At 33.5% G+C, this 26,126-nt stretch overlaps 1 protein-coding gene across 1 annotated transcript in view; it reads right to left on the reverse strand.

Moving 5' to 3' along the window:
• Positions 1-7,217: 7,217 nt before the first annotated feature.
• The window catches only part of LOC126893014 (uncharacterized), a 132,537-nt gene continuing 113,628 nt past the window's right edge, over positions 7,218-26,126 (reverse strand). Inside the window, exon 4 of the mRNA XM_050662952.1 lies at positions 7,218-10,147. Coding sequence (XP_050518909.1) covers positions 8,034-10,147 — 2,114 coding nt within the window. The 3' untranslated portion in view covers positions 7,218-8,033. The remainder of the gene's footprint in view (positions 10,148-26,126) is intronic.

Consider the following 26,126-nt stretch of genomic DNA (forward strand, 5'->3'; position numbering starts at 1 on the left):
GTTTTTTGGTTATAACTTTAAAAGTGTTCACTTCCGAGAAAAGTTGTACTGACATAAAAGTTGCGTAATTAAATTTCCTACAATATAGGATTTGTTGAAAATTTTGAAAATTATCACCCTTGTTGCAAAATAGCAATGATTGCGAAAAAACCATAAAAAAAAACAAGTATTCGCATTTTACGTTTTTCAAATACACATAGGACCTTAATATTTTACCCAGAAAAACTTTATGATATAATAAAACAATACTGTAAATTTATTTTATTAAGATCGGTTCAATAGATTTTGCAATCCAGCTTTCGCAAAAAAATCATTTTTTCAAAATGTTGTAGGACTAAAAATAAAACAGGTAGCAAGTTGAATTTTTTTACATACATAATAATACTGTACCTTTCATTTGCAATTTGCAAAATTAAAATCGGTTGACTACCACGGCGTCAGGAATTTTTTTAAATAAACATTAATTTTTGGTGCTACGCGCAGGACAGCGGTGTTCGATTCACACAAGTTGATTTCCACCATAATTTCTTCCAATCTTTATTTAATATATTATTTTCTTACTCTATATTTTGTTGTATTTTAATATTTTAATTCCACAAAAATCAAACTAATTTGATTATTTTTTGTGAAATATTGTTTAAACAATTGCATATGTTTAAAAATAATAAACTTTTATTCTCTAAGTTAAAATATATGAACAAAGAAAGTGTTTGCTAAAAAACTGTTATTTCAAAAGACAGAGTATGTGTTTTTATTTTGCAATAAACAAATTTATTTATTTATATCGAAATGTACTAAAAATTAAAATTTACCAATCATTATCAAAGGTCATTGGAATGCCCAATCAGAGCACACGTATCCGCTGTCCTGCGCGTAGCACCAAAAATTAATGTTTATTTAAAAAAATTCCTGACGTCGTGGTAGTTAACCGATTTTAATTTTGCAAATTGCAAATGAAAGGTACAGTATTCTTCTATAATTAAAAAAAAATCAAGTGGCTGTAAATTGCTATTTTCACCTGCAACATTTTGAAAAAATGAAAATTTTTTGCGAAAGCTGGATTCCAAAATATATTTTGCCAAATCTATTAAACCGATCTTAACGAAATTTACAGTATTGCTTTACTATATCAAAAAAATTTTCTGAGTGAAATATGAAGGTCCTAAGTTCAAATAGTTTAAAAACGTAAAATGCGTATACTTGTTTTTTATGTTTTTTTCGCAATTATTGCTATTTTGCAACAAGGGTGACAAATTTTAAAATTTTTAGCTAATCCTATATTGTAGGAAATTTAATTACGCAACTTTTATGTCAGTCCAATATTTCTCGGAAATGGATACTTTTAAAGTTATTATCAAAAAACGAAGAAAAAACTCGAATTTTTGCTTCATTTTTTGACATTTTGATTATTTAAATTTTAAACAATGTTCCGGACCTTTTTGAGTGGGAGGATAACTCAATTATTATTATATGAGATTTTCCAAGCAATTTCTGCAAAAAAATATGAGACACCTCTCAACATCCAAACGTACTAATATTTTTACAGATGCGCCCTGGTCTATCGGGGTTTTGGGTTTGCTGAATACGAATATGACATCAAAATCGACCCTCGGAGCACCTAATGCCCAGGGTGACTGATATGTATGTCATCTTCTTTAATTTCGATAGTTTTCGGTTTACAGAAGTCGGTTCTGATTGCGTATTCGTGTTCAGCAACCCCAAAAACACCCCGACCAATATATTTGCATCAATTTGGTGTTAAAAAGCCTCGACATTCCAGAAGATATGTGCATACCAGTCCCCCTGGGTAGGTACTAGATTCTCCCAGGGTCGGTTCTGATATAATATTTGTGTTCAGCAACCCCAAACCCCCCCCCCCCGAGGAATCTGTTTAGTGCCGAGAACTCACGAAACTCCAGATGACGTAGCTTAGCCGTAACCCTGAGTACCACTTGCTTCGAGGGTCGGTAATAATTGCGTATTCGTTTTCAATGACCCCAAACACTCTCTGAATAACAAAATATGGCTCTTTATATACCTATTTCGAAATTTTTATGCATTTTATGCACTTTAAAGTGCTGTTATGCATTTCCACCCATTTTGTATAAATAGTCGACTTTTTTTTCTAACGTCATCCTGAACACAATGCACCACGACCACGTTGCAAGTCTCTAGGTCAGGGGTTCCCAAACTTTTTTGTACCACGCCCCCTTTTGTTGAAATGAAAGCTTCTCGCGCCCCCCCCCTATGCGCCTAATTAGGAACCAAACAAAAACAAATAAATATTAGCTTGAAAACAAAACATTTATTTATTCTGTCATAAGATACAACAATATCAGTTTCCATAAAATACAAAAATTATTAATAAAACAAAAATATATTAGGTTGGTTAGTGAGATCGATGTGCTTGCATTTTATTTACTATATAGTCCATTCTTTCACGGTTTTTGCTCTAAATTTTAAAGAACCGCTTGGATTGACATGAAATTTGGCATACGCATAGCTTACATGTCAAAGAAAAAAAGTGATATTGTGCCGATGTGTGCTTTTGCCCTGGGGGTGACTTTCACCCCCTCTTGAGGGTGAAAAAATATATGTCCAAAACAAGTCCGGAAATGGGTAAACTGACTAATTTTAAGTAACTTTTGTTCTATAGAGCTTTTTCGCCAAGTCAACACTTTTCGAGTTATTTGCGAGTGAATATGTTCATTTTTCAACAAAATAACCACATTTTTAGACGGTTTTTCGCAAATAACTTAAAAAGTAAGTATTTTGTCGAAAAAAACGTTCTTAGCAAAAATATAGCCTATAAAAAAGTAAAAAAAAAATGGTGTACGCGTTAGGTCTCTGGATCTCGTAGAACCAGAGTTATAGCCAATGAAAAATAGATTCATATTCACCAAATTTCAAATAGAATATTTCGACGTGAAATATCCAAAAAACTAAGCACTTTTTGGGGAAAACCAATTATAACTTTTTTAAAGTGTTTAAAAAAAGCTTTATTTCTGTTTTTACAAAAAGTTCCTATCATTAAATTTAAGCAAGTTACGCTCAAAATAAAGTTGGTCCCTTTTGTTTTTGAAAAAAAAAATCGGGAAGACCACCCCCTAATTAGCAACTTAAATGAAATTAATCGTTGCCGCTCCACAAATTATTTTACTTATATTGTGTTTATATGATCTGTAGGTTTCATCGATTCAAAGTGCTTATTTTTGAAAAAATTTGGTTTCAAAGTAAAATTTTTTAAAATTTAAATTTTGAAAAATATGCTTTTTTTCAAAATAACTTAAAAATTGTTAGAGATACCAAAAATCTCGAAAAACAAAAAAAGTCAGATTTGCTTTTCTGAATATCATGTATTTTTTTGTTTTTCTGTTAGCCAAAAATTGATCAAGATTTGGTGTTTCTAAATTTGCATACATTCGTGATCAGTGACTCGTTCAACCCCTTTTAACTACAGCCCTTTCAATAATAAGGACTTTGAACCGATGAAACTTACAGATCATATAAACAATATATACACGAGTCAAGAAACTTGTGAAGTCGTTACGATTAAGTTCATTTAAGATACTAATTAGGGGGTGATTTTCTCGATTTTTTTACCAAAACCAAAAGGGAATAACTTTATTTTGAGCGTAACTTGTTTAATTTTGCTGCTACAAATTTTTTTATAAAACAAAAATGAAGCTTTTTTTAAACACTTTAAATAAGTTGTAATGAGTTTTCCCCGAAATGTGCTTCATTTTTGGTTATTTCACGTTAAAGTATTCCATTTGGAATTTGACGAATATGAACATATTTTTCATTAGCTATAACTCTGCTTCTACTAAATAAAAAGATGTGATATATACACCATTTTTTTAAATTTTTTATAGGCTACATTTTTGCTAAGAATGCTTTTTCGAGAAAATACTTACTATTTGAGTTATTTGCGAAAAACCGTCTAAAAGCGTGGTTATTTTGTTGAAAAAATGAACATATTCACTGCCAAATAACTCAAAAAGTATTGACGTAGTGAAAAAACTCTGTAGAACAAAAGTTACTTAAAATTAGCCAGTTTACCCATTTCCTGACTTTCTTTGGACGAATATTTTTTAACCCCCAAGAGGGGGTGAAAACCACCCCCAGGGCAAAAGCACATATCGGCACAATATCACTTTTTTTCTTTGACTTGTTAGCTGTGTGTATGCCAAATTTCATGTCAATCCAAGCGGTTCTTTAAAATTTAGAGGTTTTGCAATATTTTACCGGTAAAGAATGGACTAATATGCCTATTCGTGGCTGAGTTTTAGTAAGTGCACAGCACAAGTAACTAATAGCAACATCAAGTGTATTCCGATACTTTGTTTTAATTGCCACAAGTGTTGAAAATCGCACAAATAGTTACTTGAAAAAGGCAAATATAAATGAAGAGCTTCCCATGATACACTAAGATACACTTTGAAATATTTTAACCAAAGTGAGGCAGGGAGTCTATGTTGACATGGAATGGATCAGTTGAAATTCTGTAAATAAAATTGTCACAAGTATTTGGGAAGTATTTCTGGAACTCTTCAATTAGGCTCTCCAAATGGTTTGATATTTGGATTTTCAAACTTGATCCTTAAGATCCTTAACTTGATACTTTAGAGAAATTTGAATAATTTCAGGGGTTTGCTGATATTTGACGCCTCCAAAGTTAAGTAACTAAGCCTCCATCACAATGAGTAACTACTATATTTGAGTCTCCACCCTGCAGTTTTAGGTTAAGGCTGTTCAACGAGTCAAAGATGTCTGACAATTAAGCCAATATTACTTGAGCACAATGTTTTTTGAAGGCCATGTTTAGCTCATTTTGCTTATGATGTTCCAAGGTGATTACTTCATCTCAAAGGTCAAATAATCTTGCCAACATGTTTCCTTTTGAGAGCCATCGTACTTCTGTATGAAGTAGTAGTGTTTTGTGATCACTTTCTAAATCTTCACAAAGAGTTTTAATCAGTCGAGTATTCAACACACTGTTTTTTTATGTACTTCACTACTTTAATACACAACTTTAAGACAACTTTAATAAGCTCATTTGGAAGGGTTTTTGCTGCAAAGGCTTGTCGATGTATAAAACAATGATCCCAATCACATCGGCATTTTTCTCTATTACTAATTGCAAATAGCCTGAGCGAAAACCAAGAATTAAAGGTGCGCCATCTGTACATAAACTGATCAGTTTTTGCCAAGAGAGTTCATGTTTGTCAAAAAACTCCCACACTGCTTTCACAACATTAATAGCTTTTGTCGTGGTCTCCAGTCTCCAACTCCGTAGAAAAGAGTAGCTCGTCTTTCATTCTTTCGTTTTGAATATACCAAACATAGACAATTAACTGATAACATTGTGCTATGTCAGTACTCTCGTCCAGCTGAATAGCAAAAAATGGCGATTATTTTACTGCATCAACTACCTGGTTTCGTATGTCTTCGGGCATATCATCAATGCGGCGTTTCACAGTGTTGTCAAAAAGAGGTATTTGAGATAACTTTTGCTTACTCTGCGTTACCAGACACAGTTTAACAAGCGGTTAATTTTGAATTTTGGAAAAATAACTAATTTAATGTTCAACTTGTCTCGCGCCCCCAAGGGGGGGGGGGCGCGCCCCCCAGTTTGGGAACCCGTGCTCTAGGTGATGTATTTAAAAATCGATTTATTTTGTGCTAAATGCCATGGTCTAGTATAATTATTGATTGATAATATTTTCTTATTGTATTTTTTGAAGATGGAAACGTCCCCTAAATAGATAAATACATTTTTTGGCCAACGTAGTTGTTTATTTTCGATCCTATTTCAAGGCAAAACCTTTTATATGATAAAGTATTGTGAATACGCGAGCACGTCATCATATATCTCTATGTCGTAAATATGTTTACATATATACATAAGAAGGACAAATATACTCGTGTAATCACTCAAATTATGCGACAAATCAAAAGGGTATCCCCCGTTAAGATAGGAAAATGTGCTAACTCCCAGAACTCAATTTTATCATTTTTTTACGTTGTACCTATGTGATTAAAAAATTAGACTTAGTCTTTTTCATAGTTTTTTTATACGCTGAATCGATTGTCACTAGTCGTGATAGCTTAAACCACGTTCCGACTTTGTTACTAATAAATTATTGCAAAAATAACGGTTTATAGTTTTACTCACGGTTTTTGCTCTAAATTTTAACAAACCACTTGGAATGACATGAAATTTGGCATGCACGTAGCTAACATGTCAATCAAAACAAGTGATATTGTGCCGATGTGTGCTTTTACCCTGGGTGTGAGTTTCAGCCCGTTTCGGGAGTGAAAGAAGAAACCTTTAATATAAGTCCGGAATTGGATAAACTGATTAATTCTAAGCAACATTTGTTCTATACAGTTTTTCCACTAAGTCAATACTTTTCGAGTTATTTGCCGGTGAATATGTTCATTTTTCAAAAAAAAAAACAAATAACCCGAAAAGTATTGACTTAGTGAAAAAACTGTATAGAACAAAAGTTGCTTAGAATTAATTAGTTTATCCACTTCCAGACTTATTTTAAAAGTTTCTTTTTTCACCCCCGAAAAGGGGTGAAACTCACCCCCAGGTTAAAAGCAGACATCGGCACAATACCACTTGTTTTTTTTGACATGTTAGTTAAATGCCAAATTTCATGTCAATCCAAGTGGTTTTTTAAAATTTAGAGCAAAAACCGTGAGTGAACGTACTATAAACCGTTATTTTTGCAATAATTTATTAATAACAAAGTACACGAAAGTATTTATTAATAACACGACTAGCGGCAATCGATTTAGCGTATAAAAATACTATGAAAAAGACTACAAACTTGATGTAGATAGCGCATTTCGAGCTTTCCGGCGAATAAACTATTATTTTGTTATTAACAAAATAAGAACATATTTTGAGTAATCGCGACTAGTCGCATTCGATACAGCGACCAAAAATACACCAGAGAAGACCTTAACACTAACAATTTATTTACAGGGCTTCTAATAATTCCTGAAAAACACCTAATTTTACCATAATTTATTAATAACAATTAAACTCACCACATTTGGGCTTCCAGACCACGTCCATTGGATTCAGCGACCCAAAAAACCTATAATACCACCATCAAATCGCGGCGAACTAAAAGTGTCCACTGGACCCCCTATGTTGCGACTAGGCTACTTCGAAAACAAGTGGTGAAAAATAAAATATGTTTCTCCGATAAAAAATTTATTGAAAACATTTTGATTACAACTAGAAATTAGATAGTTTACAGATATTAAGAAGAGCTGAATGCTGCTGATATTAGGTACATATGGCAAACAATACCTGCTTAATCTGTGGCTTAACAATATTTTTCTATACTATAAGCGCAATAACATTTATAGACAGTTAAATTACGTAGAACTAAGACATGACAATATAGTTCTGCAATCAAACTATGAGAGTCATTAATATTCAGCTCAGCGGGACACCATTATTGGAAATGTGTACTTAAATAATCAAGGGATCATTCCATAAAACAGGTAGATCTCTTGTTGATAAAGTTTCACACCTTGAAGAATATCACCCCGCTGAGCTGAATATGAATGACTCTTAGTTCGATTGCACCGGTATACCAGTGCATGCTTCTAATTTGAAAATTAAGTAGATTTTAAATCAATAGTCTAAATTCAGTACATGAAAATGGATCTTTACCTAGTGCAATTGTTAGGAAACGGTTAAAGGGTATGGTAAAAATCAATTTTCAAATTGTCTTATTTTAAAAATACACAAAACATTTTTCGACAGTACCTATCTATGGCGGAGTGCACAAAATGCGAACTCTCCAGTCCCCAGGACGATTAAAGCTTAAAAATGGTTTTGGTTCACAGAAGTAATGGAAATTTGGTCCCTAGGTTATCTGCCGTACTGCAGTCAGCCGAATACTTTATCGCTAATCTTATTTCATAAGAGACAATAATTTGATTATATACATATTAAACAAAATAGTCTTATTTATCTATGAACCACAGAATTTTAAGTAACTTTAAGCAGTATGCACTACTGGGGTTGTATTAAATTCATAGCGACTCAATTTAGGAGTCTTGGGACCCGAGAGGTCTTCGGAAAGAGGTCTGTATACAGACCCACTGTGTTTCTTTTGACCTGGAGTTGTATTCCAAAGAGGAATTTTCAGCCTTGGTAAGTTAGCTCGTTGCATGTCAAAGCGGTTGTTTCTGCGCAGAATGCATAGAGTTAAGGTAACAGCTATGGTCAGTACTACTAAAGCACTTAATACAAATACTGAAGTTACTGACAAGATGTAAGTGGCTCTAGCAAGAGATGTGTCTTGGAACTTAGTAGTCGTTTCTTCGTCGTAGTATTCATCGTCGTATTCATCAGAATCGCTATCGTCGTCGTCATCGTCTTCCTCATAATCTTCTTTCTCAATTTTGTCAATAGTTTTATACGTAGTTTTGTTATCTATGCGAGTTAGTTCAGGTAAAGCAGACTCAGTAATATGTTCAGGACATTTACCTTTATGAACATCTTTCCATTCAATGGTTACAAAATCATCAATGTCTTCCCTAAAAGCCTTATCAGCTCCGGTATATATATTCTTGCTATAATCGATAGGAGTAATGCCTTGAAGATCTAAAAAGTATAATAACATACATAACTTCTCATCAAACACTAAAGGATTGTCTTCCAATTCTATTGCCTCTAATTTGGGCATGATGTTGAAATCATCGTTGGTTAGAGTTCCTAAGAAGTTTCCACTTAGAAGCAGTTTATGCAAAGATTTAACAGGTTTGTTGTAGTTGGACCACAATTTTGTTAGAGTAGCATTTCTGGCGTCAATATCTCTAAGAAGATGATTTGCGGCAAACACTTCTGGATTAAGAACCAGTAAAGGATTACCAGCAATGTTTAAAATTTCTAAATTGCCGTTATGTACAAAAGCTGCTGGCGACAAGTATGAAATTTCATTATAAGAAATATCTAATTGTTTCAAGCTGGTAATTTTGTCGAAGACATTATCCACATTCATTAACTTATTGTGTGACAGTTCCAGATTAATCAAACCATCCATATTCTGGAAGACGTTGGCTGAAAGAATTCGTAAGTTACAAGATTTACAAGAGAACGTGTAAGTAGAGAAACTTTCATGGTTTTGGCGGTAGAAAGATGGTAAGGTGTCGAAATTGTTTCCATCTAAGATAACTTTGATGAGTTTACCGTTTCCAGAGAAAATATTATCTTGAAGTTTAGTCAACTTATTGTAAGAAAGGTCAATTACTGAAAGATCCTGCATGTGGGACAATGCTTTACTGAATATGTCTGTAAGATTGTTGTGACTTAGGTTTAATTCATTAAGAGAAGTTAATTTTTTTGTTGATTCTTCGTCAAATGTCTCTAATTGGCAATTCTTAAGTGACAATATCTCTAAACTGTCGGATGTATTAATGTTAAAATGTTTAAGGGGGTTGTTGTCGAGGTTAAGGGTGATTAATTCTTGGTTATTAATAAACGCAGTAGGTGGGAGTTTGTGGATGTTATTGTCGGAAAGATGAAGCTCTCCTAGATCAAACAGTTCAGCGAAAGCTTCAACTTCAATGTTTTTAATGTAATTTCCCGATAAATTTAAAAACGTTAGATTGATCAGTCCATTTAGATTGGGAATTTCTTCTAATTTGCATTCACCAAAATGCACCTCCTCCAACTTTGTAGAGAAGAGGTCAGGACTGTCTTCAAAGGCACATTTGGAGAACTTTAGGCGCGTCACATTCTCGAAGGCTTTCACATCTATAGTCGCAATTCTCGTGTTGGTAATGATGACATCGTCAAGATTCTTGAACCCGGCGAATGCACTAACTTGGATCTGGTTGATGATCAAATTGTCAAGGGTGATGACGTTCGTTGAGGTCTTGCTAATGTACTTAAAAGTGGCGTCGTTAAGTACTAGAGGCCTATCGCATTTGGTTACCTGCAGCCTATTGGTCAGCATTCCAAAGCTGCACGTGCAGTGGTCAATGCAAGTCTTCGAATTGGTTGGAAGCGACGGTGGCGCCGACGGTGTGGATGGTGTCGACGGCGGTGACGTTAATACCGCCGCGGCCTGGACGGCCACAAGCATTAGAACCAATTTCATGTAGGTATCTGAAACAAAAATAATAATATATAGTGAAATGTTTGTAGAATGTACGGATAAGTGATTAAAAGTAGAGTAAAAAATGAATACAAAGATATAGAAGCCAAAAAAACAAGTGGGATTTAGGGCAGGTAGATCCATTATTGACCATTTGGTGCTACTGTAGTATGTGGTCTACCTATCCTTATCTATTATAGTGTGCAAAATAAGACCACTTTGTGGCTTACTCCAAACTAAAACAATAAACAGATATAAACTTCAATTTGTAAAATTAAAACAATAATTAAATCAGAAGAACCACCATTCTTCCAACTTCATAAATTAATAAATACCTTGTCATATCAATTTATTATTTTAATTGGGAATAAGCCACAAAATTGGCATATTCTCAACCAAAACAGTAAATAGATATACATATTTGTCCGTAACAGTAATATAGTAAATACAGCACAATACAGTAAATAGATTACAAGGATTATTATTTGTAAAATTAAAATAATAATTCTTCTTATTTATGTTATTGTCAAGCATTGGTTGCTTGAGCCACTCTGCATCTGAAAATACACACAACGCAAAAGCCTAAGGATATTTTAATAATTTGACAATACCAATGACAGAAATTTCATGACCATATACATTTGCTTGTACTATAACTGTTGATACACACTCACTTCTTATCAAAAAAAAATTGTAAAACTGATAGCAATAGGTATTTTAGAATGTTTTTTATAAGGGACAAAAAATCGACATTTTTATGTTTTGTTTATTCTTAATTTTAGTCACTTTATACCATTCTTGCTTAATAGGTGAATTAAAGATATTGTCTTTTTACCATGCAACGACAACATTTAACGTTGGACGAGATGAATAGAGCCGTTGACCTCCTTCAAGCTGGTATGCGACAAACTCAAGTTTCTGACCAGCTGGGTGTCTCCCAAAGCGTCGTAAGTCGTTTGTGGCGTCGGTTTAAAGACACTGGAAGTCCAGCCGAGCAACATCCAGAACGTGGACGCTCTACAACCGTCGCTCAAGACCGATATTTAATTTTGAATGCCAGAAGGCAGCCAACAATCACAGCACCCGAGCTGGTTAATGAATTACAGCTTGCACATAATGTAACAATTAGCCACAGTACTGTGAGGAATCGTCTCCATGAAGCCAATCTTCGTAGTCGGCGACCACTGAGATATCCTCGATCCAAAGGAAATCAGGTGTCTAGAGGTGTCAAGAGTTTCAGAATTGGACTGACAATGACTGGGCCACAGTTTTGTTTAGTGACGAGTCTAGATATGGATTTCATCCAGATTCTCATCAGACAAGAGTTTGGAGACGACCCGGAAATGGAGAACGATTACGACATCTTCGAGAAGTGTATGCATACAGGGGTGGTACATTAATGGTATGGGGCGGAATCATGATTGACGGAAGAACTGACCTCATTTTCCCACGTGGCTTTCTCAGAAGACAGCAATATTTGGACAGTATTCTTGAACCTGTTGTGCGCCCGTTTGCTGCTGCTGTTGGAGAAAATTTTTACTTTATGCACGATAACGCTCGACCACATGTTGCGCATATTGTAACAAACTGGTTGGATAACGAGGGTTTGATGTATTGCTGTGGCCAGCACAATCACCGGACTTGAATCCCATTGAGCATGTATGGGACATGCTCCAACGAAGAATTACTCCACATATGGGCAATATCTACAATGAGTTTCAATTAAAAGAGCTTCTGAGAGAACAATGGACACAACTACCTCTAGCAGACATTAACAATGTGATTCGGAGCATGAACAGTAGATGTAGAGCTGTGATAAACCAACGTGGTGGCCATACTTTATTTTAAGTTTATATTTCGTATTTTTGACATTTTATGGTGGTATGTGAAACATGGGTGATTTGCAATATATTTTTTTGCAATTTATGGTTTTTGACATATTAAACAACAATTTAAACTACAAATGTTGTACTACTTTTTTTTAAGTTGATTACAGACAAACAAAATACGCCTATTTATAAAAATATCCCTAGACTTTTGCGTTGTGTGTAATTAAATAATGAATAACTTTAAAAAAACTATGGGAAGCAGTGGAGAAAACAAATAATAAACATTAATTTAATACGAGCAACGAAACAAAACTAACCCCAGTCTCACACTCTAACGCTCCTTTCACACACTAAGAATTTTGAACGTGCGATGGCTTGAACGCACGATGACATTCCAATAGTGGCTCGAGCAATCATATTGAACCTTTCTCATTACACGGTGGTTGGGACGTTCGGTGAAGTGAGAAAGGTTCCATATGATTGCTCAAGCCACTATTGGAATGTCATCTTGCGTTCAAGCCATCGCAGGTTAAAATTTTTAGTGTGTGAAACGAGGGTAAAAATTTGAACGTGCGGTCGCTAGAACGCACGATAACATTCCAATGGTGGCTCGAGCAATCCCATGGTAACTTTCACATTACACGGCGACTTCACCGAACGTTCCAACCAAAGGTACCGAAAGGTACCATAGGACTGCTCGAGCCACCATTGGAATATTATCGTGCGTTCTAGCGACCGCACGTTCAAATTCTTAGCGTGTGAAACGAGGGTTACTATTAGAATTAGTATACAAAGATATGCTATTTCTAAGGCAAAGATAAAAATTTGAAATAGACTATCTAAGTGATTCCAAACAAGTAAGTTTCAAGATATTGAATCTATAAGACAGAAATTAATCGAGGAATATAAAAATGGGGGCTTGAAATAAACACAAGAAGGATGCCTGCAGGATACAGAAGAACCTCGCATTGGAAGATTGAGAAATTATCAGACACTGCGACACAGATAAGTACGTGGATATGATAATCACAAAAGAAGGGAATGTAGACGACACGATAGAAGAAAGAAACAACTAGGGAAGAAAAGCAATAGCCCTTCTAAATAATATAGTTTGGGACCAATCAATAACAAATAGTAACAAACGTAGGATAAATAGTACAATGTATAATCACCTCCATCAGTGAAATATGGCGGATAAAGGAACAATACAAGAGACACTGGAGGCAACGGAAATGGATTTCTGGAGATGTTCGGCAGAGAAATCAAGATTGGAGAGAGTTACTAACAGTAGAATGGACAAAATGGACAATTACCAACCGGTGGAACAGGCTGGCTTCCGCAGAGGATATAGTACAGTAAAACACATGTATCTGCAATCGCGAAGAGAAGACACGACAGACGTTCGTTGAAGCGGTGCAAGTGACCTTGAGGGTTTCAGTTAAATATGTCAGACTATACATGAGACCGTCTGCTGACAATGAGAACATTGATAGAGAAGGCAAATGAATACCAACTACCTGTATTTCTTGCTTCGTAGACTATGAAAAGGCGTTTAATAGTATCGAGATATGGACTACAGAACAAGCTATTAATAATTGTAGAATAGATTCGAGATATAGAAAACTAATACATACTATAATATATATGGAAATGCAACTATGATAGTACAACTAGACGAAAATACAAATCCCATCCCCATTAAGAGAAGAGTGAGACAAGGAGACGTAATATCGCCACAGCTTTTCAACCCAGCCCTAGAAAACGTCTTCAAAACTACAAATTTGTCAACCTATAGCACTAACGTTAATGCCAACAAACTGAACCACCTCAGATTAGATGACGACATTGTGTCAGCTCATTCGAGGAACTGCAAATAATGATGAAGGAACTCGCAGGAAGCTCTCAATATGTCGGGCTAAAAATGAATATGAGAAAAATAAAAATAATAACAAACATAGATGGCAGTGAGATAGAAAAAGTCCAGGAATATAAATATCTACCTAGGCCAAATACTGAAACTTGACAAAGAGAACCAAAGTGAGGAAATTACTAGAAGAGCAAGACTAGCATGGGCAGGATTTGGAAAACTTAGTTGGATACTTAAAAATCGCAAATACCTCAATACTTGAGGAGTAAAGTGTTCAACCAGCGCATTCTTCGTATCATGACATCAAACCTGGACCCTAACCAAGGCAAATATGAATAAACTAGCCAAAACAGAAAGAGAAATGGAAAGAGCAATGTTAGGTATACGACTGTCAGATAAAAAGAGAAACGACTGGATAAGATTAAAAATAAAAGTCGAGGACATAACAACAAAAGTTGCCAAACTTAAATCGAGCTTCGCAGGCTACATTGCTAGACAAAAAGACCAACGTTGGAATGATACAATACAACATTGGAGACCTTCAAGATTGACTTCCAAAACAAATTCTAATATGGCAACCTCATGATAGAAGGAAAAGAGGAAGACCTTGCCTTAATTAGATTGAAGGCAAAGATCGGGAAATGAGAGATAGAAAAATAGAGGAAAACCTATTGACGGACCGAGAAAAATGGCGATTGGTTATCGCAAGACGCAGGAAACGTTTTAAACAGATATGTATGTATGACATGGTTTGCACCAAATTGTTACTTTCTGTATACACGGTAGAAACACAATACTATAAAATGCGGCAACCTACTTTAAAAATACGACGATAACAAAGTTGATAAAGTATCTTTCAGCATGTATGATTGTGTTTAATAGCCGTAAAACATTATCGTTATCAGTACAATTTTACCAAAAACAACACAGAGAACAATAAATTGTACTCATTGTATTGACTATAACATATATCAACCATCTATTTTTCCACAAATGACCACAAAAGTTTTCATTTAGTGAATAGGTATTGTTTGTTCTTATTTAGAAATCATCCAACACTGAATATTTAAAACACATTATGTGAAAACACATAAATATTTCTTCATCTTTCAATACAACATTGAAATGAATTTCACTTCGTAACAAAAGCAAAAGATATAAACAAAAATCTATTATAGAAACCTTTAAATAACATCACTCATAGTATGGTCAGGTATTCTTTGTTTGGATATCTCGAACATCTCATTTACTTCTCCATACTTTCATTCGGCGTTATCTAACTGTCCCACGAACTATCTGGGCCCATTAATCCCAAGTACCTGCTGCCCCATCGCCGAGAAAGTTGGGGATTAAGTCTTATTGACCGGAAATTCCAAATTTGATTATAGTTGAAAGTAAGAATATAAATATTTTCAGTTATTAACTTCAGTTGCAAGTATTACGGTATAGTGTCCGGTTTTGTCCGTTAGTGTTTAACTTTTAAATGGCGAATCCAACGACTATGTTTAGTCAAAGGGGAGAACTTTTATTAATAATTAATGAATATAAATATTCAAAGGCCCATGTCTCCAAAGATGGAAAAGTTAGATGGCGATGCATCAAAAAAGGGTGTCAACAAAAAGTGCACACAAAGGAAGGTGATGAAAATTACGTTATTCTTGAAAAAGCATCGGAGGAGCATAATCATGATCCAGATATCCACGTTGACCGCCAAATTTTTAGTAATTCTACAAAGAGGAAAGCTGTAGAAAATATATGTGAAAGACTAAAAGACCTTTAAAGATTGTCCACAAGGAATTGAGGAAGGAAAATTTCAGCAATTTGCCGCTGACGACGAAAGACATTTCTTGCGTTCGAAGAAATATCTATACTGCAAGACGAAAATCCACACCATCATTGCGCAAGTTCTACAAGTGTTAGTGAAGTTAAATTTAAAAACAAATACAGGTAAAAACTTTTTATTATCTACGAAAAATAATTCCGCAATTTTTAGTTGTTTCACAAATCTTTACTTTTTGTGTAATGTAGATTCTTTGTATGTAGATGGAACTTTTCAATACTGTTAGAAATTTTGGTATAAGGTGCTTCATATTCAGAGAAGAAATCAGTAAACTGTTTAAGATTGTTTTTCATTTTTGACACAAAAGATTTAGAAGGATCAACAGGGAGAATATTAAAATTAATGTTATTTAGGAAAGATGTGACTTTGTTGATGTATACTTGCTGGTCTAAAATAACAAGGCAGTTACCCTTAGCTGCTTTACTAAAAATGTAAAGCAGACAGTTATCATTTTTAGTAAAGCAGATAACGGTAACTGCCTTGTTATTTTAGACCAGCAATTATACATCGACAAAGTCACATCTTTCCTAAATAACAATTTTAATCTTCTCCCTATTGATCCTTCTAAATCTTTTGTGTCAAAAATGAAAAACAATATTAAACAGTTTACTGATTTCTTCTCTGAATATGAAGCACCTTATACCAAAATTCCGTCTAATCCACTCACTCCCAGGTTATACGGTTTACCAAAGATACACAAGGTTGACATTCCCATTCATCCCGTTGTCAGTTTCATCAATACTCCAGTCTCTATTTTATCTAAATTCATTCTTAACATAAACTTTATTGTTGGTCTGTGGTCTGTGCCCATTGAATTGGCAAGTACCTAGTATCTTCGAGCAGGGAACCATGGCACCCTTTTAGCATGTGTTCCACTTTATCCATTAACATCGACTTGTAGTCATAACATTTGTCTCTATTTTATCTAAATTCATTCTTAACATAAACTTTATTGTTGGTCTGTGGTCTGTGCCCATTGAATTGGCAAGTACCTAGTATCTTCGAGCAGGGAACCATGGCACCCTTTTAGCATGTGTTCCACTTTATCCATTAACATCGACTTGTAGTCATAACATTTTAACATATTACATTATGTAAACCATATATGATGATGTTAACACTATTTACGGTGTGCTAGTTTCAAAATACTCGGCAGGATGCACTGAAGATGTTCTGTTTAGAACGAAAACGTTCTGCAATCGATGACATTTTATAGTTTTTAAATAAACGATTTTATACCAGAATACATCTCGAAGTTTTTACTTCTGTATTGGTTTTTTATAAACTTTATTAACTTCACTCCACAGTTTACTGTTTTGAATTCTCGCCAATTAGTTGAAAAACTTCAACTTGTCAATCTTAATCCGAATATCGTCATGCTTTCTTTTGATGTTAGCAATTTATTCACTTCACTCCCAAAAAATGAATCGATTAGTCTGGTCAACTCGCTTCTTTTAAATAATTCGGTGACCTCCACTACCACTTCGTCTATTATAAACATTCTCAAAATCTGCCTATCTCAAGATTATTTTGTCTTCAACAACAACTTTTATCAACAACCAGATGGTTTAGCAATGGGAAGTTGCTTATCCCCTTTCTTAGCTGATGTCTTTATGGATCATTTAGAATCCAACCATATCACAAAAAATCCAGAGATATTACATTGGTTTCGTTATGTAGATGACATTTTAGTCCTCATATCTGGTAACTCCGACTCAGCTCACAACTTACTTCATAAAATCAATCAAATCCATCCTAAAATCACTTTTACCATGGAACTAGAATCTTCAACTCCATTAACTTCCTGGACATATCTATTACCAGACTATATGACCACTTCAACTTTGGTATCTACCGTAAACCTACACAGACTGATCACGTTATCCATTCCACTTCTAACCATCCTCTCTCACATAAACTTTCTGCATTTCGTAGTTTTATACATAGATTAAACTCTATTCCTCTATCTACAACTGAATTTAACAAAGAGCTGAACATCATCAAACAAATTGCAGTTAACAATGGTTATGACCCAGACATCATCCATAAACTTCAACAGAAACGAGAACTTAAGTTACTTCAACAATCCGCTTTCTCATCATCTTCCACAACTACTCCAATTTATGCCTCCTTACCGTTTAATAACTCCAAATTATCTGAAAGAGTCAAACAAATCATTTCTAATTCTTGTGATAACATCAAAATCTCATTTAAAGTCAATAACACCCTCAATAAAAGCTTAACTAACACCAAAGACCCTATCCATTACATGAGCCGTAGTGGGGTATACAGACTCTCTTGTTCAGACTGCGATGCTACCTACATTGGTAGAACTTACAGATCTCTTTCCACCCGATCGGCAGAACACAGTAAGAGAGATACCACTTCAGCCTTTTCACACCATCAATAAACATGAACTTAAGATTCCTGATGGGGTCCAGTTGATACACAACATTCAACAAAAAAATACACGCCGTTTAGACTTATACGAGGATTTGGAAATTGTCAAAGACCTAAAGAAAAGTCCCAATTGTGTCAATCGACAAACATCCCTTAACCGCAATTTTGTCCCCATTCACCATCAATTATTCTCATAATTCCTATTACTTTGTTATACCTTCCCTTTTCCTATCCTATCTGCTATCTTCTTTATCCTATTTACCCACTGTCAACTATCTTCTTCGTTCCCTTACTGGCTCCAAACTCCTTTACACACACTAATCATTACTAACCACATGAACCCTTCTTAATCAAAACCTAATTAATTTACCGTACCTTTTTCTCACTTCTTTCATTTCTTTTCTTCATTCAGTTCAACCCTCATAACCAACTTCTCCAATCTTTCTCTTTCACTCATTTCACCTATGCTTTGACCCTACATCACACTCCTTTGCTTTTTGTCTTTGACCTTTTCCAAATATATTTTACCTCCACACAACATTCCATCACTTTATTTCAGTTATCACAGTTATACTCAGTCAATCTTGCAATCAAATTATAACAATATTCATTCTCTTAATTTTGTTTTATTAATTCTATTTTATTCATTACACCTATTGTTTTCTATACTAATTAAATTTTAATTTTAGTTTGTATCAATTGGGCAACCTATTATCCTACAATTATTTATTTTCAATTTTACATATTCACCAGTTTGTCACAAGAATTTTCTAAATTTTATAAAAATTGTTCCATAATAATTGCATTCCTGAATCATACTTTCTACTATCAGATTGACTATATCTTAACTCTAATTTATTTAAGTTTTTAATTTTCACCTACATCCAAATAAAAATTTCCCTTCTACCTATACAACCATCAATACACATACTGTGGACATATAAATTTCTTGATATAATAATATCCCTTTTCAAAATTTAAAACTTCTTCTATATCACCACCTACTTATTTTTATTTCTGTCATTACTACTAATCAGCTCACTTTTTCATTTTGAATTTTTTGATCAGGTTAATTTTATTTGATACAGTCAATTTTAAAAAACAATAGATTTAATTAACAGACATTTTCATAAAATCTTTACCACATCTTCGTCTTGGATCATGACTTTGTTTTTTAAACTTCCTTGAAAATCGACTACCTTCTTCCTCAACTGTCAATGTCACATCAAACATTTCCTTACACAGCTTTGACACTTAGTAGTCATCGTTGACCGAAGATGGTTGATTGGGTCCTCGGGTAGAGTTTCACCATGTTCCCAGAGGTTTAATCCCTGAACATCGGCGTTTAGCCATTTTAAATTTATTTTAACATAATGTAGATTTATTTATAATCACAACCATTGTTTGGTTCTGGGGCTATTTTGCAAGTATTCAAGTAAGTAATCTTAACCACATTTTTTAACTTTCACAATTTCAACCATCTTTTCAATTTTAATAGTGGGATTACTTATTTGATTTTAGATTCACTGATGATGGACCGATAGGTTTGAAAATGTTCTGATGAACTCATTTTATTGAATCCATTGGGATTCTAAAAATTTTTAGTAAATATACCTTTTACATAGAAGTGGTTTTTACTTCATATTCCAGTTTGTGTAATACATAAATAGTAAACCCATATGTACCTACATTATATCCTTATCCTTGGGCCCACCATTTAAAAATAGTTAATTATGTACCAAGTCAGTAAAGTAACTCTTTATCGAACGAGTCTGATATTATGAGCCAAGCGAGCGTAGCGAGCAAGGCGAATAACAGACGAGCTCGATAAAGAGTCTTTACTGACGTGGTGCATACAAAATTTTATCGCCAATCATAAAAAACATTAACACTTACTTAATTACATCCTTCTAATGAAAAAAGAGTGTGTGTACTTAAGTCCTTATAATAGTCTAAGTATGTCAATAACCATTAATATTAAACGAAAAAGTTTTCCTTACGGGGGATTCGAACCAAGTACTGACACGTCCGTAACTAGATACACATACCGCTAGCCTACGCAACCACTTGCTAGGCACGGCCGATATTAGGTATAAAAAGAACAAATAGGCAAGTAAAAAATGTAAAGAAAATAAATGACATCAAATTAAAAGACATTATACATAAATCATGGTAGATTCAAGGATATGAAAAAGAACTTTACGTACAATATAATGTGTAATGGTAATTTTATTTTTGTTGAATTACCTTCATTATTAAAAATAATCGTTATCAGGTGCATTTAATCAGACATTTAGCACTTCTTCTTGCGGCAGGGTTTTTGATTTTTTGGGAATGTAATTCCTTCCTTTTTGTTTCAAAAAAGCTGTAAGTTTTTTATAACTGCTTATATCTATGTCTTTATTTGTGGTCAAAGTGCCCTTTAACATTGAATAATAGGACCACATAGTCGATGGAGAATATTCTTTAGGCAATTCAGAGAAATATGCTATTAAAACACTTTCACTATAATTTGTAATACAATTTTTTTCACGCCATGCTTCAAATATGTCATATTGCCTATTGTATTTTTCGATGGATTTTGCTGGAAGAAGCTCTGAAACTGCCTCTAACGATTTCTTGCGTATTTCAGGTGGCGTTCATGTAATTTCTTCCATTTCCAAAGCAGCACTACTGTACTATAATTTGATATTCGTTTTAACACTTGTGACAGATGACAGGTGATTTCTGCATGCCGCTTTCGATTTTTAATCGATAGATAGTTATCAATATTGAATAATTACTAAATCGGTAAAATTTTGAATAATTTTATATGAATATAATTGCAAAATACTACATTTCACTTTTTGGCATACATTTAATTAATAAAAACGTAAATTGTGTACAATATTTTCAATAATTAAAGTAAATAAATTTTAAGTTCACTCAAATAAATAATCGATTGCTGCCGTCGACCACTTACATTCAATCTCGGTTAATTTGATTAATCGCGGCAGGTAAAGTAAAATTCTTCTTTCAGTACAATAAAGTTTACTTTACTGCCGCAAATGGTGTCAAATGAGTACAATAATGAATGACTTTAGTCACGGTTGGCGATAATAGTTATTTATGTACCAAGTCAGTAAAGAGTCTTTACTGACGTGGTGCATACAAATTTTTATCGCCAATCATAAAAAACATTAACACTTACTTAACACTTACTTAATTACATCCTAATGAAAAAAGAGTGTGTGTAATTGGTACGCACGTAAGACGTTATACTTCTATTATTATAATTTCAACGAAATACATATATTTTAAACAGTTTAATCGAATTTTTATTTAAATATTAAACCAATTTTAACACTTAAGATAAAATAACAAAAATTAAAAATACCGTTAATAGTTACGTTATTGTTTATGGACTGTAGCCTTCCGCGTGCAGTTGCTTTTCCCTTGATGAATAGTAGAAATTATAAACAAATATATTTGCTAACAAATTATCATTAATATCTGTCACTGCCCTATAATATAATCGAATTAACAAAAACACCATTTCATAATATATTTGCATTAATACAACACTTAAAGATTTAAGAATTGTATTAATTTTAGACGAAATAAAAATTTCGTATGACAGTAATGACGATGACAGAATGCTTTTGCATGATGGCTGATTTCGATGTTTAATCGATAGTTGTTCAAGTAATCAATATTGAATAAGTACCTAATTACTAACTCTATAAAGTTTTGATTTATGTTTAATGAATATAATTGCAAAATACTACAGAATTTCACTTTCTGGCATAAATTTAATTAATAATAACATAAATTTTGTACAATATTTTTAATAATTAAAGTAAATAAATTTTAAGTTCACTAAAATAAATAATCGATTACTGCCATCGACCGCTTACATTCAATCTCAGTTAATTTGATTAATCGCGGCAGGTAAAGTAAAATTCTTCTTTCAGTATAATAAAGTGTTACTTTACTGCCGCAAATGGCGTCAAATGAGTACAATAATGAATGACGTTAGTAACGGTTGGCGATAAAAAATATTACCTCCCTCATGAAACTTTTTTTTATTTAGTTATTCATATCGAGTCAGTTTTCTATTTCGGAAAATTTTCGGGAGGGAGGCGTTTCGTAAATATAGAGATTTCTAAACTTTGGTACGTCCAATGACTGGAGTACCCTTAAAAATTTGTTGCACAATATTATCAGTTAATTGTAAATATTTTTATCATACAATCCTGCAAAAATCAGCGGTGAGGGTATAAACTTTACGATTCTTTTCTTTATGATGCGTGCAAATTACTGGTAATATTGTCCGAAAATTTTTTAAAGGTACTCCAGTCATCGGACGTACCAAAGATTAGAAATCTCTATATTTACGAAACGCCCCCCTCCCGAAAACTTTCCGAAATAGAAAAGTTGTCCGACTCGACATGAATAACTAAATAAAAAAAGTTTCATGAGGGAGATAATAACTTTTTTGGGGAAGATCGACACTGGATCAAATATTTACAGTCAAACAAATCTTGAGCAAATCATGGGAACACGACATTTATGTCCACAACGTGTTTGTAGACTTCACACAGGCATACGACTCAGTCAAAAGGAACAAACTCTACAATATATTGGCTGAATTGGCAATATCACACAAGCTAATTAGACTCATTAAAGCCACAATGGATGAAACTCAGACATGTGTACGATACAAAACCACCGGACAGACTTCTTCAAAATTTCGCAGGGACTAAAGCAGGGAGATGGGCTAGCCCCAACTTTGTTTAACCTGGCACTGGTGTATGCGGTTAGGCAAATGCAAACTGGACGAGGAAACCTACTGACCAACCGAACGGTTCAACTGGCTGCTTATGGCGATGATATTAATATTATGAGTAGAACATCAATAGGAGCACAGGAAACATACGCAGAGTTAAAAACGCAAACAAAAAGGCTAGGTCTGGAAATTAACACAGAAAAAACAAAAATAATGATACAGACGAGAAGAAAAAATATATAGACCAGGGCGCATCTGTAAAAATATTAGTACATTTGGACGTTGAGAGGTGACTCAAATTTTTTTGCAGAAATTGCTTGAAAATAAATCAAATAATAATATTTGAGTTATCCTCCCTCTCAAAAAGGTCCGGAACATTGTTTAAATAATCAAAATGTCAAAAAATGAAGGAAAAATTTGATTTTTTTCTTCGTTTTTTGATTATAACTTTAATAGTATTCATTTTCGAGAAAAGTTGTACTGACATAAAGTGGCGTAATTAAATTTTCAACAATATAGAATTGGTTAAAAATTAAAAAAACAGTCACGCTTGTTGGAAAATAGCAATAATTGCGAAAAAAAACATACAAAAACAAATATTCGCATTTTACGTTTTTAAACCATTTATGCTACACTTAGGACCTTCATATTTCACCCAGAAAAACTTTATGATACAGTAAAACAATACTGTAAATTTCATTAAGATCGGTTTAATAGATTATGCAAAATAAATTTTGCAATCCAGCTTTCGCAAAAAAAATCATTTTTTCAAAATGTTGACTGAAAATAAAGCAGATAGCAAGTTGAAATTTTTTTTGCGTATAGAAGTGTACTGTACATTTTATTTGCAATTTGCAAAATTAAAATCGATTAACTACCACGGCGTCAGGAATTTTTTTAAATAAACATTAATTATTGGTGCTACGCGCAGGACAGCGGATAGTTTGCTCTGATTGGGCATTCCAATGACCTTTGATAATGATTGATACATTTTAATTTTTATTACATTTCGATATAAATAAATAAATTTGTTTATTGCAAAATAAAATACATACTCTATGCTTTGAAATAACACTTTTTTAACAAAAACTTTCTTTGTTCATATATTTTAACTTAGAGAATAAAAGTTACTTATTTTTAAATATATGCAATTGTTTAAACAATATTTCACAAACAATAATAGAATTAGTTTGATTTTTGTGGAATAAAAATATTAAAATACAACAAAATATAGAGTAAGAAAATAATATATTAGATAAAGATTGGAAGAAATTTTGGTGGAAATCAACTTGTGTGAATCGAACACCGCTGTCCTGCGCGTAGCACCAAAAATTAATGTTTATTTAAAAAATTTCTTGACGCCGTGGTAATTAATCGATTTTAATTTTGCAAATTGTAAATGAAAGGTACAGTACACTTCTATAAGCAAAAAAAAAATCAATTTGCTATCTGCTTTATTTTCAGTCCTCCAACATTAAAAAAAAATGAATTTTTTTTGCGAAAGCTGGATTGCAAAATTTATTTTGCAAAATTTATTAAACTGATCTTAATGAAATTTACAGTGTTGTTTTACTATATTATAAAGTTTTTCTGGGTAAAATATGAAGGTTCTAAGTGTAGTATAAATGGTTGAAAACGTAAAATGCAAATACTTGTTTTTGTATGTTTTTTTTTTCGCAATTATTGCTATTTTGCAACAAGGGTGACTATTTTTTAAATTCTTAATCAATTCTATATTGTAGGAAATTTAATTACGCAACTTTTATGTCAGTACAACTTTTTTCAGAAATTAATAGTTTTAAAGTTATAATCAAAAAACCAATAAAGAAATCGAATTTTTCCTTAATATTTTGACATTTTGATTATTTAAACAATGTTCCGGACCATTTTGAGTGGGAGGATAACTCAAATATTATTATTTGAGCTATTTTCAAGCAATTTCTGCAAAAAAAATTGAGTCACCTCTCAACGTTCATCTCAAAACAGATGCGCCCTGGACTAATAGTCCCACAAAACATTATACATGCAGATGACATTGAAACGGTTGAAAAGTTTACCTACCTGGGAGTAGAAATATATGCCGACGGATCAGAAGATGGAAAAATACGGAAGAGAATAACGCAGGCAAACAGAGCTTATTTGCCCTCTCCCATATATTTCAGTCTAAAAGTGTCCACCGAAATACAAAGATGATATTCTATAAAACCTTAATTCGACCAATGGCAGTAAAGAATGGGTCCTGAAGAAACATCCAAAAACAAACTCAAAAAACAAAGGAGGCCAAGGCTCAATTTGGGCTGTAGTGCCGTAGAAGAAGAAGAAGAATTAAAATAACTAGTATAATATATTAATACTTATCATCAGTACAATTAGGGACGAAGTTAGTCACTTTATTTAATCCATAGCTCATAGCTTGTTTGTTCATAAAACCACATGTTTAACACTATAAGACCCAAATATCCACAGCCACGCAATTTCAAGGTTGTAGGTTCATTGTTTTCAATGGTTATTAAAATTTGTTGAAAATTAAGAATTTTTAGGTGTTTTACAGTTTTCTAAACAACAAATTACTAAATCAAAATTCATAAATCGCCATTTTAATGGTTTAAAAGTGTTTTGTCACATAATTACCTCCAAATTCGTTCAAAATGCTTTACTTTTTACCGGTAGACGAAAATTCTTAAAATGGTGCATTTTTGACCTTAAATTGATAATTTAAAAAGTCTACCGAATCCACTGCAGGAAACAGAGGTTTGGCTTATCGAGTTCAATAAACTCTAAAAAAAAATTTTCAGATACCTGCCTGGGTCAAAGTTACGGAAATACCTTATTTCTCGGCAGTGGCGGCTCTAGACCAAAAAAACTGGGGGGCAAGGGAACACAACCGGTGAATAAACAAGATAACGTGCCTTTTTAACGAAGATTATAGTACAAAAGCCCTGCCCTTGTCCCCCTGCCCCGGGCTAGAAACGCCACTGTTTCTCGGGACTAATAGTGCAAAATCAAGAGCGTCCTTCACTAGCATGAAGCAAATTTTTACCCCAGTTTCATCCTACCTCTTAAAATTCTACTTCTCAAATTTTATGTATTTCCATTTTTGTTATATGGAATGGAGGCGTGGACAATGACCGCAACATTAATGAAAAAAGTAGAGGCCTTCGAAATGTGGACCTACCGACGTATATTACGTTTATCCTGGACCGAGCACGTGACCAACGAGGAGGTAAAGCAGTGGCGAAGCGTGACTTTTTCTAAAGTGTTACCAAAACTAGATGTAAAAAAAAAT

The sequence above is a fragment of the Diabrotica virgifera genome, chromosome 10, assembly GCF_917563875.1.
Source record: "Diabrotica virgifera virgifera chromosome 10, PGI_DIABVI_V3a".
Lineage (NCBI taxonomy): Eukaryota > Metazoa > Arthropoda > Insecta > Coleoptera > Chrysomelidae > Diabrotica > Diabrotica virgifera.